This window comes from Leptomonas pyrrhocoris, assembly GCF_001293395.1.
Source record: "Leptomonas pyrrhocoris isolate H10 chromosome Unknown, whole genome shotgun sequence".
NCBI lineage: Eukaryota > Euglenozoa > Kinetoplastea > Trypanosomatida > Trypanosomatidae > Leptomonas > Leptomonas pyrrhocoris.
The window spans coordinates 407,810-421,499 of record NW_015438360.1 but is presented as its reverse complement, the minus strand read 5'-3'; the positions used below and the strand labels follow the sequence as shown (position 1 = coordinate 421,499).

General features: G+C 57.8%; 5 protein-coding genes across 8 annotated transcripts; all 5 read right to left on the bottom strand.

Moving 5' to 3' along the window:
- Positions 1-836: 836 nt before the first annotated feature.
- On the bottom strand, positions 837-4,973 carry ABB37_02623 (hypothetical protein; the record flags this gene model as incomplete). Of its 2 annotated transcripts, none has more annotated exons than XM_015799687.1 (1): positions 837-4,973. In XM_015799687.1, the coding sequence occupies exon 1, from the start codon at positions 3,390-3,392 to the stop codon at positions 837-839; it is 2,556 nt and encodes an 851-aa protein (XP_015661289.1). In that variant the 5' UTR covers positions 3,393-4,973. The 2 variants fall into 2 exon arrangements, with proteins under 2 accessions (XP_015661289.1, XP_015661290.1); XM_015799688.1 differs by having other exon boundaries at positions 837-4,319.
- A 619-nt stretch (positions 4,974-5,592) lies between these two features.
- On the bottom strand, positions 5,593-6,408 carry ABB37_02622 (putative peptidyl-prolyl cis-trans isomerase macrophage infectivity potentiator precursor; the record flags this gene model as incomplete). Of its 2 annotated transcripts, none has more annotated exons than XM_015799685.1 (1): positions 5,593-6,408. In XM_015799685.1, exon 1 carries the CDS (start codon positions 6,190-6,192, stop codon positions 5,593-5,595), a length of 600 nt encoding a protein of 199 aa, XP_015661287.1. In that variant the 5' UTR covers positions 6,193-6,408. The 2 variants fall into 2 exon arrangements, with proteins under 2 accessions (XP_015661287.1, XP_015661288.1); XM_015799686.1 differs by having other exon boundaries at positions 5,593-6,369.
- A 421-nt stretch (positions 6,409-6,829) lies between these two features.
- ABB37_02621 (putative Dynein light chain) lies at positions 6,830-7,166 on the bottom strand (the record flags this gene model as incomplete). Its single annotated transcript, XM_015799684.1, has 1 exon — positions 6,830-7,166. The coding sequence occupies exon 1, from the start codon at positions 7,151-7,153 to the stop codon at positions 6,830-6,832; it is 324 nt and encodes a 107-aa protein (XP_015661286.1). The 5' UTR covers positions 7,154-7,166.
- Positions 7,167-7,742: 576 nt separating this feature from the next.
- Positions 7,743-10,585, bottom strand: ABB37_02620 (hypothetical protein; the record flags this gene model as incomplete). Of its 2 annotated transcripts, none has more annotated exons than XM_015799682.1 (1): positions 7,743-10,585. In XM_015799682.1, the coding sequence occupies exon 1, from the start codon at positions 10,215-10,217 to the stop codon at positions 7,743-7,745; it is 2,475 nt and encodes an 824-aa protein (XP_015661284.1). In that variant the 5' UTR covers positions 10,218-10,585. The 2 variants fall into 2 exon arrangements, with proteins under 2 accessions (XP_015661284.1, XP_015661285.1); XM_015799683.1 differs by having other exon boundaries at positions 7,743-10,233.
- Positions 10,586-10,986: 401 nt separating this feature from the next.
- On the bottom strand, positions 10,987-13,399 carry ABB37_02619 (hypothetical protein; the record flags this gene model as incomplete). The annotated part of the gene is made up of 1 exon (XM_015799681.1): positions 10,987-13,399. The coding sequence occupies exon 1, from the start codon at positions 13,264-13,266 to the stop codon at positions 10,987-10,989; it is 2,280 nt and encodes a 759-aa protein (XP_015661283.1). The 5' UTR covers positions 13,267-13,399.
- Between the last annotated feature and the right edge of the window lie 291 nt (positions 13,400-13,690).

The following is a 13,690-nucleotide window of genomic DNA, read 5'->3' as shown; positions in this document are numbered from 1 at the left end:
GCCCACGCGAGGGGGGCCCGGAGGGGCCGGGTGGGCGCCGCGGCAGGCGGGGCAGGGCGGGGGCAAAAAACGGAGACAGAGAGAAACGGGCACATGGGAGGAGTGCGAACGCCGGCGGCGGAGGGGGTTATCATTTTCTTTGCAGGGAGATAGAATGGGAATCGTTGTTGTCGGGCGCCCCTGCGCAACGTTGCTTGTGGAGGGGCGGGCGTTTTTCAAACCCCCACTGGTTTTTCTTCGCGTGCTCTTTTTCTCTTCTGGTGTTGGCGGTTTGGTTGGCTACTTTACGGCTGCGGATGAAAACCAACTTGGGGAAAACGAGGAACGAAAAAAAGAATACTTTCACTGTAAACCAGAAGCAAGCAGACGAAACGTTCACACGGGCCACGGGGTTTGAGAGTTTGAACAGGAACGAAAACGCTCTTGAGGAAAACTCGTGCGTCGAGACTCTATCGTGGGCAAAACGATCCTGATAGTGAAGCAGAGCAAAGAAAACGAGAGATACACCCAATCCACGATAAAAGCAGATGGTAGGCACAGGAAACAAACAAACAGGCTAACAAAAAACCATAAATAAATAAAAGTGATAGAAAACCGGAAAAGAAGATCAAGGCTGTTGACTCCGAGGCAATTGTCAACAGGAAGGGAGAACAAACACCAGTAAAACTACTATTACTTTTTGGTAAAGGCAAAAAAAGCAGTATCGTGAGTGTATATCTAGACAACAACAAACAAGAAAAACAAACACACAACAAAACAGGATCGTAACCTTCTCGCCGAACGGACGCGACGCGGTGCGTGCATCGGTGCGTTAAACGGTTGCCTCCGCCGCTTGCTCACGCGCAATTTTCTCCCTGCGCTGCCGCTTCTTCATCGCCCTTAATTTCGCCGTAGAAAGCCGTCGCCTTGGCCTCGTCTTCCTCGTCTGCCTGCTCCGTCCCCGTCCCCGGAGACGATGGCGACTGCGTCTCGCTGCACGTGTCATCGAGGGATTCCACCGAGGCCTCGCTGCACTCCTCGTCGCCTGTGTTGCGACGCTCCGAGCCGTACACGTCGGCCTGGGACAGCAGCGCGGCAGTGGCGGCGCCGACAGGGTTGTCCGGCAGAATGGTTCGACTGGCCGTGAAGTAGCCGCCGACGTAGTCGTTAGCCGTCTGCCGGGCGGAGCGGAACGCGTAGGCGCTGATGCCGCCGAGGGTGCGCAGCACGTCTGGCGTGTGCTGCATGGCGGTGGCGAGCGTTTGGGCGCTGTAGGCCGGCGCGGCGGCCACGTAGTCCACCGAGCGCTCCATCACGACGTGCGACATGAGTTCCACCTGCTTCTTGAACGAGTCGGGCTTGCTGAGCGCGGTGGACAGCTGACACAGCTCGTCTTTCGTCATGACGTGGTAGTAGTAGTAGCCGTCGTCAAGAATGCACAGGTTTGCGTTCTTGAGGTACTGCAGGACGTTGTTGCGACGGGCACGGAGGCAGTTCTGGTAGCACGGTGCACACAGACGCACCCACTTGTGCTGTCGCGAGCGGCCGACGCGGCTGTCCGTTGAGGTAGCCGAATCAGCGAAAGGCGCGTCGTGCAGCTGCTGTTCGTCCTCATTGGGAGCCGCCGTCGCGTTCTCCTCCTCCGCGACGTTGGGTTGTGGCGCAGCAGCAGCTACAGCAGGCGACAAGGCACTGACACTGACACCGCGAGGTGGGTAAGTGTGCTCGTCGAAGCTTTCCTCCGCCAGAACGTGCGGGTCGTCAGCCGTCATGCGGGCGGTGTACTCCGACTTGATGATGACGCGATGCGCCATCGCCGCGCTGGGGCCGCGCGCGGAGCTGACTGGTGCCACGTACGAGGTGTCTTGCTTCTTGCCGACGTAGCGACTGCACTCGGCGCAGCACAACCGCCCGCAGCGACGGCAGTGATGTCGACGGGTGAGTCGCGAGAAGAGGCGGCGGCAGCGGTAGCAGCCACGTCGCTCCTCGTTGCCTTCCCACCGCTCGTGCTGCTGCGCGTGCTGGCACAAAATGCGGTCTGCCTTCTGCAGCAGAAGACCGCGCCGGCGGTACAGCTCCGCCACGTGCTGACTCAGCCGGGCCAACTCCGTCTTTTCCGCCTCACTCAGTCGACCGCTCCCCCCAGCGTCCGATGGCGCTGCGTCACGATGGTCAAAGAGACGCGTCGAGTTGTCCGTCAGCGGCAGCAGCGGCGAGTTCTCGAAGCGAGACATGACGGAGCCACTGGGCGACGCTACGGTCGGCGAGGGCATGCGATTTCGCGCGGAGTGCTGCGGTTTCTGCTTTTGCTGTTGCTGCTGCTTCCGCTCACTGCGAGCGGCAAGCGACAACGTCGACGGCGGGAGGCACAGTACACCACCGCCGTCGCTGCGGGCGTAGGAGCCGTTCGCCGGCTGCATGTTGGGCGTGGTGTGCAAGGAGGATGGCACCGAGTCGGGGCGGCAGCGTGCCACGTAGGTGCGGCGGACGCCTGTCACGTCCGACCGGCGGCTGCCACGGCCGTCGTCGTTCAGCTCGTCCTCCTCCAACAGCTGTAATTGTGGGGGCGGCATCAGCATCGGATGCAGCGAGGGGGTGCTCTGCGCAGTAGTCGAGCTCGACGTGTGGATGGTAGCGGCGTCGCACCACTCCGAATCCTCGTCGTTATCGCCGTCGCCGCGGCGCCGCGAGTACACCGCAGAAACAATAACGGGCGAGCAAGACAAGACGCTGTCGGATCGGCGGTGCGGTGCAAACCAAGGTGAGAGGCGGGAGCGCTCTGCTGCGGCAATAAGTGGTGCCCTCGCACTGGTGCGCGTTGACGTCAGGTAACTCATCGGTGAGGTGGCGGGGCGACTGCCCTCAGAACTGCGCCGTCGTGTCTGCGACGCGAAAGACGGTGCCGCGTATAACTCGCACACGTCGTCGCCGGTGCTGCGGGCCCGTTCGCGCAGGGAGTGCAGAACGGCGCCGCTCTGCCGAAGCACACGGCGCAGCTGCGTGAGCTGGACGTGCAGCTGCTCCATCGCCGGCAGCACCCCTGTCACCAACTGCGAGTCGGGATCGAGCTGGACGTAAAAGAGTTCCCCAGGAGAGTCCACCGCGGTTTCGGCGACATCTGCGGTCATCACCAACGTCGTATCGTCGCACTCCACGCCGTTTCTTTCACTGCAGGAGATCACTCTGTCCCCCGTGGCATCGTGATGCTTCGTGCAACGGTCCACGCTGTGGTGCGGCGTCATCGTGCCGTGGTTGGTGTTGTTGCTGTTCAGCAGCACCTCCGGAATGGCGAAAAGAGGCGCCACGGGCGGTGCTGCCGACTGCAGCGCAGACCCGTCCGAGCTCGACCAGTGCGACACCGGTGGCGACGCGCTGGTCGCGCCGTTGGTGTTGTTGCCGCCGCTGTGACCCATTTCTTCGTCCCCGTCCACGTCACCAATAGGTGACGTTGCCCGTTCGAACTGCTTCCACTTGGCTGATGATGATGCTGAAGGAAGCGCTGCGGCGCTGGTGCTTTCGATCCCAATGTTGCTTGCGAAGTTGTCTGAGCCGTGAGCGGTTGGACTTGTGAGTGATTGTGGCAGGGGGGTTCGGCGTTCCTGGCGTGAACTCCACTTGCTCTCCCTTCTACCCGAAGGCATACCTAAGTATCTATTCTTTTTCCTCCTTCGTTCACTCTTTCGTTGACCGTGTACGCTGTTTGCAAGCCGCGCAGCTTCGATGTCCGGGAAGGACTCGATTGTAAATATAAAGTGTGAGGTGCGTCAACAAAAGTACATAGAAGACAGAGAAAGAGAAAGAGGAAGGCACTACAATAAAACTACAAATATATATATTTTGATATAGGAGAAACCGAAGTACTAAAGTGGTAATGAAGCAGATACTCAGAAACAACAACAGAAACAAACAATCGAGGAAAACAGCAGAAATGATTATAAAGAGCAAAGAAGAAGGATGGCGCTTGCGATAGAGCAACGCAAACGCCCCAAATCAGCAACAATAGCAATAGGAATAGATAAAAGGTAAAGTAAGTCACAGTGCGATACAGTAACTTTTCATCCGCAACAGATATATAACTTGTTTTTTGTGGGGAAGCACGTTGCGTCAGCAGCGTGGGTAGAGAAGAAAAAAAAAGAAATAATAAAAAAAAACAAATGAGGCAGTGGAACAGTCGTCTAACAGGGACGCCCGCCGCCGAGGAGCAGGGTTGTGCCGCACAGTAGAACTTGAGGAGGAGTTTCGTTGTGAGCAAATAATAATAATAAACCACCACGAAAAGCGCAGACAGTGACGAGTGCGCGTACACGTTTCTGTGTATTTTGGGCGCTGTGGCTCCTGCTTAGTGTGCAGGCATGTGTGCGTGTGTAGACAGAAAGAGAGAGGAGGGGGGGGGGAGAGAGGAAGGTTTCAAAGTAATAGGGAAAGGAAGAACAGGAGCAGAGGAGACATGATGTGGACGCATGAGGCGGCTTCAAACAACAGCAACCACGAGGGAAAGAAAGGGGAAAGACTCGCCCGCAATGCGAAGTGAATAATACCCTCTGCACTTGACGATGCTGACAAGCACGCCCTCCTGTGCTGCTGAGTAGCGGAGGCAGCACAAAAGCTGAGACTTTAAAACCTGACATGCTCAGTCTACGTTAACTTACACGAGAAAATTGAAGAATCGAGAGGTGCAAAGAGTCCGAGAGAGATGCATTAGCTGAGACCTGATTCCACCCTCCAAACTCGCGATGGACCTCCAACATCTTATCTATTCACCCCGCGCAGCGTCTCGCTGCCAAACTTACTCCCTACAACGTCAGGGGACGATGGTGCACTGGACTTGGCGATTTCCTCTTTTTCCATTTTTTCTAATAGGTAGCACTACTAACGAAGTGGCAAACAAGGGTAGTTGAATTGGTTAAACCCAAGGATCCCTGTCGTGGTGGGCAACCACGGGGGTGGGTGGGTGGAAAGAAAAAACTCAAAAGTTGTGTGAGAACTTTGATTCTGCAAGTCCCAAAGATAAGGCGAAGGAGACGAGCGAGGGAGAGTAGTAGAGGTAGAAATCATGTTATCAGCAAACGTCGGAGCCATTGTTCCTCATCCTCCTCGTATCATTCTTCCTCTTTTCATCATTCCATTCTTTTCGTAAACTATCAAAAAAAAAAAAATCAATCAATACCAATAGCACATCATAAAACAGCAACGCTTCAATATCCGTTACCTTGTGACAGTTCAGCCTGCATCTTAGTTGCTTTTCAAATACCGCTTTGCACACACAATCACGTACACTCCACTGCACGAAGATGAGTAACGGCGCCACACGTGCGCAGGCCAAACCTGCGCTCGATAAACGCAACGCGTTGCAATAAAAAGAAAGTTCTGAAAACACGAAACACAACGTCTGAGGAGATGCTGAGAACGGCGACGGAACGCACACCCATTTCTCGCTCGCACGCAGACAACACACACGCCCACACAAGTTAAAACTATGTTCTTCTTCCTCACTCCCCCCCTCCCACAAACCGTGGCCAATGCTGGTGAACACCAAAGACAACGCCCCCCACAACCATCAGCCACGCTTTATTTCACAACCCTAACAAAATTCCTGTTGCAGCATCTTGTGCCCTACAGATCCGCGTAGTTGATGGGCATAGACTTGGCGGGCATCGGGGTCTTGAGGAACGGCGCCAGATAGGCGTCGATCTCCTCACTCGTCTTGCCGCGCGGGTTCTCGCACTTGAGCACCTCGAGGTCGACCCGCACGTTGGCCAGACCTGCCACCCGACGCTCCTTCCACCCCTCCGTGCCGTAGGCCAGCTTCGAAGGCACATAGAGGAACCAGCGATCCCCCTCCCGCATGAGCTGCATCGCTTCCGCCATGCCGAGGAGAAGCTGCGACGGGGAGCGACGCACCGGGTAGGGCTTGTCGCGGGTGTCGTCCACAATGCCGGGGAAGCGGTGGTGGATGGTGTAGTGGACCTCGCAGACGTCCTCCGCAGCCGGTGCGCGGTCGCCGGCGCCACGGCGGAGGATCGTGACGAGCAGCCCGGACGGGAGCGCGGACACGTTCGGGTCCTTGGCGGTGCGGTCCATGTAGTGCTGGGCAGCGTACGTGCGCACACGTGTGACCTCGTCCGACCAGTAGCTGGCCTGTACGGAAACGGCGCTGGCGAGCAGCAGCAGCAGTGCGGCAACGAGGGCCGTCGGTACAGCAGAGCGGGCCATCTCTCCGAACGCTAGAGTTGCTGCCTAATGTTGGGAAACCGACAGTTAAAGAGGACAAAGGCCAAAAATTATGAAGCCCACAGATGAGATGATCAAAGTAAACAGGCGAGGACAGAAGACTACGCGCACACGGAGATGGTTAAGAGAAATCCAATGAGTTTTTCTTTATTCCTTGCTGCCCAAACAAAAGAAAGACGGCGAAGCGCAACGTATCCTCGGTGGCGGGAGACAATGCGGAGCGGCGGGGAAAAGAGCGCGCAAACAGAAGAGGAACGAAATGGGAGGAAAAGGGATGAAATGAAGATGCAGGACACGGAAAGGACATTCATGCTGTTTAGTTTTAGAGATGCTACAGCGGCACTCCGCGAAGCGAAGCTAAGTTTGAACAACAGATAGAAGCCGCTCGAGATCGTCTAAAAATCCATTTCGTGCACTTCAGTTAGTTGTCTGTTTGCGAGGAAGAAAAGAAAAACCTAGTTTACATGAAGACAGACAAACGGAAAGACATCAGCACAATTCTACCGGGAATCCGGCATTCAAAAGAGCAGACCAACAACAACAACAACCAGTTCCGTTGCCCAGCACCGAAGACGAAAAAGGAGCATATCGGAGCGAGTACGGGGACCTGCAGTACGGCTCACGCCGCCGCCACCGCCGCCGCATCACTCTGCTTTACTGCGGTGGCGGTCTCCATCTTCCAAACGTTGAAGTACAGACCGTCAATTTCAAAGTAGAGGAAGTACGTGGTGTCGTGCCCCACACAGGTGCCGAAGGAGTGGCCGACGATGCAGTGCCAGTCACCGCCGTACTTCACATCGAGTTCTTTCTTGACGAACTGGGCGATGCTGTTCTGCTCCCGCAGCTTGAGCGTCACCAAGGCGTGCGAGGCGCAGTCGGCGCAGTCTTGTTGCATGTCGACCGGCATGGTCGACTCTTTCATCACCACCTTTGTGCCAGACATTTTATGGATTGCTGTGTGCGGCACGATTGGAGAACAGAAAAAAAAACAGGAAAGGAGAAGAGAGTGAACAATGTCAGCAAAGACGGGACTGCGATGCGGCCTCCTTCAAACCATAACAACAACCGTGAGGACGAGTGCTTTGCCTGGGCATCTCATTCAACTCATGACCGCGAGCTGTGTATTGGGAAGCAATGACCACACAAGGTCCTGCGTGGTGTCTTCATCTGCCGGCACGGTGTCCCCCCCCAAACGGAAGAGCAAAGCGCGGAAGACGGTGATGTTAGGACTGCGCAGATATTTGTCTAATACTGTGGTGCCCCTACAGTGTGTAACTCGTACGTCGAAGACGTGAAGAGGGACGTACATCACACAACCTGCGTATTGAACAGGCAGCCGAATTCGTTTCAACGACTTATGTATGGTACAAAGCAACAACAATAACGCAAACAAAAAGTGTGGTGCACATGCACAACAGTCGATCGTGCCTTCCAGCGTTCTTTCCCTATTCGCGAATGCGCATGTAACAGAGCTTGAGGGTCTTGCCATGTTGTCTAAAGTTAAAGGAAACCTCCTCCAGAAAATAAGAATCTTAGTCCAGCTTGACACTGGCCACGATGGCCTCCCCACGGCCCTGCACGTACAACCAGCCGTGCGTACCCGAATTGGGGAGCGCCACAACGTGTCTGTACAGATCCGGCAGCAACACCGAGAGGATATCGACGTCGTCCATAGTGGAGCTTGTCGCAGCGCACGTCTCTTCCAATCTTCGCACGTCTTCCTGAGAGAGGGCGACGTGGTAGCTGCACCGCAGCCGCCCACGCAGGTCCGTGTGTCCATTCAGCCGATGTCGTACGTGGGCTTCCAACGCACGCGGCCACATGTAGGCCTCCAAGTCCGCTGCCTGTCGGTCGTCCTCTACTGGGGGTAGCGCGATGCTCTCGATGGCGGTGGTCGAATGCGTGAAGACGCTCTCGTCTGGTCGGGTGGTGCTCCACTGCGCGTCTGCGTCTCGCGCGCTTTGCCATTGTGTGATCATCTGGCGGGGATGCAGCAGCGTATAGCGCACAAGCTCGCGTTTGTGCGCCGCCGCGACTTTCGGGTCAAGAGGAGCGCTATGGGAGACTGCCGACTCCTCTTGTTGTTGCCGTTGTGCCGGCTCTGCAGGGACAGCGGTGTTGGGTTGCCGACGTGAGGCGCTTCTTCTGCTTCCTCCTTGTTGGCGTGCCGCGTCGCGTGGTATCCGCTGCTGATCTGCGGTGATCGTCGCGGTGGGCGAACGAACGAGATCCATTTCAGAAGGTTCGTTGGCATCTGACGGCCTCGCTGGCGTAGGATCCGCTGCGGATTCGAGGGCGTCCAGCAGCTCTTGCACCATCGTTTGGTGCGCTGCCTGCCTCGCCTCCAGCTGGGTCATTTCCGTTTTAAGTCGCCGTTGCATTGTTAACAGCTCTGCCGCGGTTGTTGCCTCCTTCGCCGTTGAAGTGCCCGGTGCAGCACGCAGGTAGGGAGCTGCAATCAGTAGGTCGTCTTCCGCGTCCACTTCCGCCGTGTCTCGGTGCGCGGTGTGCTGGTCGGCAGCGTGGGCCTCAGTTCTCCGCCGCGTGCGCTTGTGGAGCGTCGTTGCGTTGGTGAACCCCCGCTTCTTGCGTTTTTCGAAGGAGGGACGCACGCTACCACCGGCCCTCCCCGTCTCGCCAGCACTTGGCTTCTTTTTCTGGTTCCTCATCTGTTCAAGAAGCGCCGCAACGTGGACCTGCTGGGCCGCGCAGCGCACCCGCTCGCGGTCGAAGTTCTTCTGCGTCACGCTCGCCAACGCCTTCACCGTCACGGCGGTGGGCCGCACCACTTCCTCTGCCCCTCCATGGCGATGATCGGCCACGGCGGTGTCTGGTGTGCGTCGCTGCCCCGGCCACAAACGCCGCCATAGCTGCGTCACCGTGTCCTCGTCTGCGTCTGCGCGCGAGACATGCGTGTCGGGCGTCGCCGGTGCCGCCGCACGGCGTGCAACACTCTTGCTGCGGCTTCCTCGAGAAGGGCCGGCTCGCTGCGACAACAATGGCGGTGCTGCGCCGGAGCTTGGAATCTTTTTGGGCAAGGTACCCGTTGCGGGACTCCGCACATTCACCGGCACGACAAAGGTCGGCGAAGAGGCGGCGGAAGGAGGAGGAGGCGTCGACGTGTAGCGCGGAAACGGGGCGCCGGGTGCGGAGGGGTGCGGGGTGAAATACGCGCCGTTGTCGCCGTCCCTTGGGGTCACTTTTGCCACCTCCGCCTTCAGCGAAGTCCACGACGGGGGAAAACCGCTGTTGGGGCTTCCACACGTCTCAAGCTTTATTTGCGCCAAGGCGTGCGGTGCGTCAACGACGCCGTTTCCAGACGCGGCGGCGAGCTCCGCGGCTGAGATCGCTGAAGCTCGTTTCTCCATGTCTTGTAATGGTGGCGGGTGGCCGACATGGCGCTCGGGCGTGTCGGTGTTGCTTTCTTCCACCAACTCCACTTTCACGCGTAAGGGAGCTGTCGAAGAGGGCACAGAGGCTTCCACGTTTTGTTGAGCATCGTCCGTCCTGCTATGCTCAGACTTGGCGACGGTAGAGCTCCACAGAGGCGAGGATGACGCCCAGCAAAATGGCTTCATCGCGGCAGACGACGAGGTGCCATCGCCTGCCGCCAACGCCGAATCTCGCCGCTCCGCCTGGATGCGTTCGACGTGTCGGAGAAGGGCGGCACGCAGCTTGTAGGTGCCGAGACCCCCCTCCGGGTCGACGCCGTTGTAGCCAAGCGGATACGCATCCTGCAGGCGTGCCAAGTCGTCGGACAATATCTTCTCTGAGTCCGCCAGGTAGTTGTACACGTCCTCGCGGTAGAGCTGGGAGTCGGGTGGGTAGAGCTTCTTCTTCGCCTCCGTGAAGTCAAAGTCTGTCATCTCCTTCTGCACCCGCAACGTCTCGGCTGTCTCGTCGTACGCGTTTTCCTGTCGGCGTACCTCAGCAGCCACGGCCGCCGTGAATTTGGCCACCGCCGCGATGTTGTAGGCGGAGTACGTCCATGAGTGCGCAGGCTGCATGGAGGCGCGCGTTACTAATAGTGATTATATAGGTAGGAAAAGAAGAGGGGGTGGGGTGGGGTGGAGAGAGAGAACAAACAGCGAGATGGGAAGGCGGGAGAAGATCTAGTAGTATAAAACCCCAACCAAAACAATCGAATAAGAGTAGCGCGCTACGAAACGCTCTGACCTCTGCTCACAAATGACGAGCAACACTGTCTGCAATTAACGGTGTTGCGCACCCAGCTGTCCGACACACATAGAGAGGGCCGTCAACAAAACAGACAACAACAACAAAGGAAGCGACGAAGAGATGGGCCGAGTTCCTTCTCCGGCGACCTCCTTTCTTTTTCGGTGCTTTTGCTTCGGATGGTGGAGAGAGCGTTACTTTTGCAAAAGCAGACGCACACCCAAGTCGTAGCAACGGATAGAGGCATGGAGAGGGAGAGGGAGAGGGAGAGGGGATGATGAGAGAGGGAGGGAAGAAGGCGGAGAAGAAGCGTGATTGGTATGCTTGCTGAAAGATGATGAGCAGTTGGCCTCGATCAGCACGATATGGAGCGGAGGTTTTAGCCCGATTCGATGAATTCACACAGAAACGTATCTTTTTTTTTGGTAGCAGATCCGCAGATCCGCAGTTCACAGCCGCAGCAGCGTAACATCAATAAAATCAAGCTGTACACGAGAGAGAAGGCACACACAACACATATACACGAATAGCAACGACAAAAAGCCCTGACGAAGGAGACTCGAAGAGCACAACCAAATGAGTGAACGAACTCGCCTTTCCTTACGCTGCACGGAACAGGGAGTGGACGGATGCTTTACATGCCTCAGGGCTACTAAAATCCAAGAGCTTCACCGGCGACCGCGACAAGCCGGACGACGCGTCATTAGTTCTCACATTTGAGTTTCTCTGCGCGGAGAAACTCGGCCAGGCAGACACCGTTGACATGCGCGCGGACTGGTGCTCCAGCAGCTGCCGGGTAAGCGCCGCAATGCGCTCCTCATAACGTCTCTCGCGACCGGCGTCTAATCTTGATCCCAAAGAAAGAGGAAAAGTCTTGTGACGGCCCACAGAGCTCTCAGCGGCGTCGTCTTTGCCAAGTTGCTGCTGCAACTCCGCCACGACATTGGCGAGGTCCGCCGCACTTCGCTGTGCCGCCGCGCACTGCCGCTTCCACAGCGTGATTTCCGCCATCGCTTTGGCAGCGGCTGCCGCTGCCTCGTTCTGCGCTTCATCCAGCCGCTTTTGCGCTTCAAGGCGTTGATGCTGCCCCGCACGAGAGAGCTCGTCGCAGCGTTGCTGCAGGTCCTGCGCCACCTGCTGCGTACTCGTCAGCTGCATAATGCGCACGTGCGCTTCATCCAGTTCGTTGCGGTACCTCTCCAGCGCGGCGGCATCGTCAACCGGAGATGCCAGCGACACTTCATTCGACGTGCTCGCGGATTCCACCGCGAGGTGTGCGGCCGCTGCATTCTTTGCCGCTTGTCCGTCTGGCGGTACTGCTGCACTCATCCTCTCTGTTTCCACCAGCCGCAGCGCGGCGTCCTTCTCTTGCTGGGCGGCTTCCATCGCTGCCATGAGATGCACCTCGCGTGCCCGTGCTTCCTCCACCTCGCGGCGCAGCCGGTCTCTCTCCCCCGCCGTCTGCTGCTGTGCGTTGTCCACCGCGGCCTGTGAGGATGCCTGTTCTGACCCGAGATTCTCCACCAGCCGCGCCAGCTCGTCGGACTGACTTTTCTCCTCCTTTAATTCGTCCTCGAGAAGCTGGCACAGCTCCCGCAGCTCGTCTTTCTCGTGCTGCATGGCGGCGAGAGCTTTTTGGGCCTCCGCTTCGTGCGCACGCAGCGCGGCGTCTCTTTCGTATGTCAGGCGCTCCTCCGTCGCACGCAGCTCCGCTGCTGCACGGCTCTCCAGGTTTGCCTTCTCTCCTTTCAGAGCCTCCAACTCCGCACGAAGCCCGGCCAAGATGGCGGCGTGTGCCGCGTTCGTCTCCTCCGCCTCCCCGCGACGCTTACGCTGCTCGTCTTCCAGGCGCTTCTCTACCGCCCGTGTTCGATCTTCCGAAGCGGCCCAATGCGCCTTCGCTTCCGCTAATTCATTTCTACACATTTCTTTCGCCACTTCGAGATCGTCGCGCACGCAGCGCAGTTGCTGCGTCTCCAATTTGCTTCGTTGAAGTTCGCTACGCAGAGACTCGAGCTGTTCCGTTGTCGTCGAGTTCAAGGAAGGTGGCTGCTGCAGCTGCTGCTGCTGCTGTAGTTGTGGCAGCGCGTTCATCACGCTCTCCTCTTTCTTGACAGCCTCTCCTTGGGCGGTAGTCACCGTTGCCGTCGAGTCTGCGTGCACCTTCGCGAGCTCTTTCTGTAAGTCGTCAGCATGCGCTTGCAGCTGCGCGCGTGCGTCTTCGCTGCGCTGCTGTGCCACCTGCGCACTCGTGGCACGTGCCTCTGCTACTGCCTGAGCCGCTTGCGCTGTGCGGGAAGATGCGATTGCTGCCTGCAGCTCCACTTGATACGCCTCCAGCTGCTTCTGCAGGGCGAAGCGCTCTTCCTCCAGACGCACCTGGGCCGCGAAGTCGTCGTCGTCGTCAGTGGCCTTCCGCGCTTCTGCGTCGGCCTTCACCCTGACAAGTTCGTCTTTTGCACTCTGCAGTGCGTCGCTCAACTTCGCTTGTGCTGCCGCGCTTTCTGCTGCTTGCTGCTGCAGCACGGCGAGTTGTGCCTCTAAGTCCGCCGTCGTGGTCAGCGACGGTTGCGGCGCGCTGTTGACATCCGTCGTTTTCGCAGGCTCGTAGGGAACGACCAGATTCGGTCGCACGAAGACGCCCTGCCCCGGCAGGCATTTGAAGTAGCTCTGACCCTTCACCGAGCCGTCGTTGCGGCCTTCACTGCCGACGAGCTCCACGCCGACCCACTCGCCGGGTGCGAAGTCGGTGAGACCGACAAAGCGCACAACACCACGCCGGCGATCGTGCAGCGGGGGGACCGGGAGGACCTCGATGAACGACTCCAACGCCGGTAGTGGCTGTGGGGGAGGGGGAGGGGAAAGGGTAGTGGAGGACATAAGGAAACACTAAAAGGCGTGCCGTTGTGAAGCGGTGCTACGTTACGTTCCCCGGATTCTACACGTGCGTGCGTGGGCGGAGGCGGTGCGATCCGGCTGCACGAACAAGCAAACCCAAGTGCTCACCGTACCTGATTGTATTGAAGGCGCCACAACAACGAAAAGAGAATAAAAGTGGAAGGAGAAGGCGACGAAAGCAGAGGTGAGGTGCAGAACGCGGCGTTTACCTGTTTCTCTTCATTCTCCTCCCCCCTCCTGCGCGTTGACTACAAGAGCGGCACCGCGTGCCACAAAAGTTGGTCTTGCAAACGCGTGTCATGAAAAGTTGTGATGTACGCATTGAAGTGTTTGCTCCACCTTTCCTCCCTCCCCGGGGGTGGCTGCCATGGACGTGTAAAAAGGAAATTAAGAAGAGAAGCTGCCC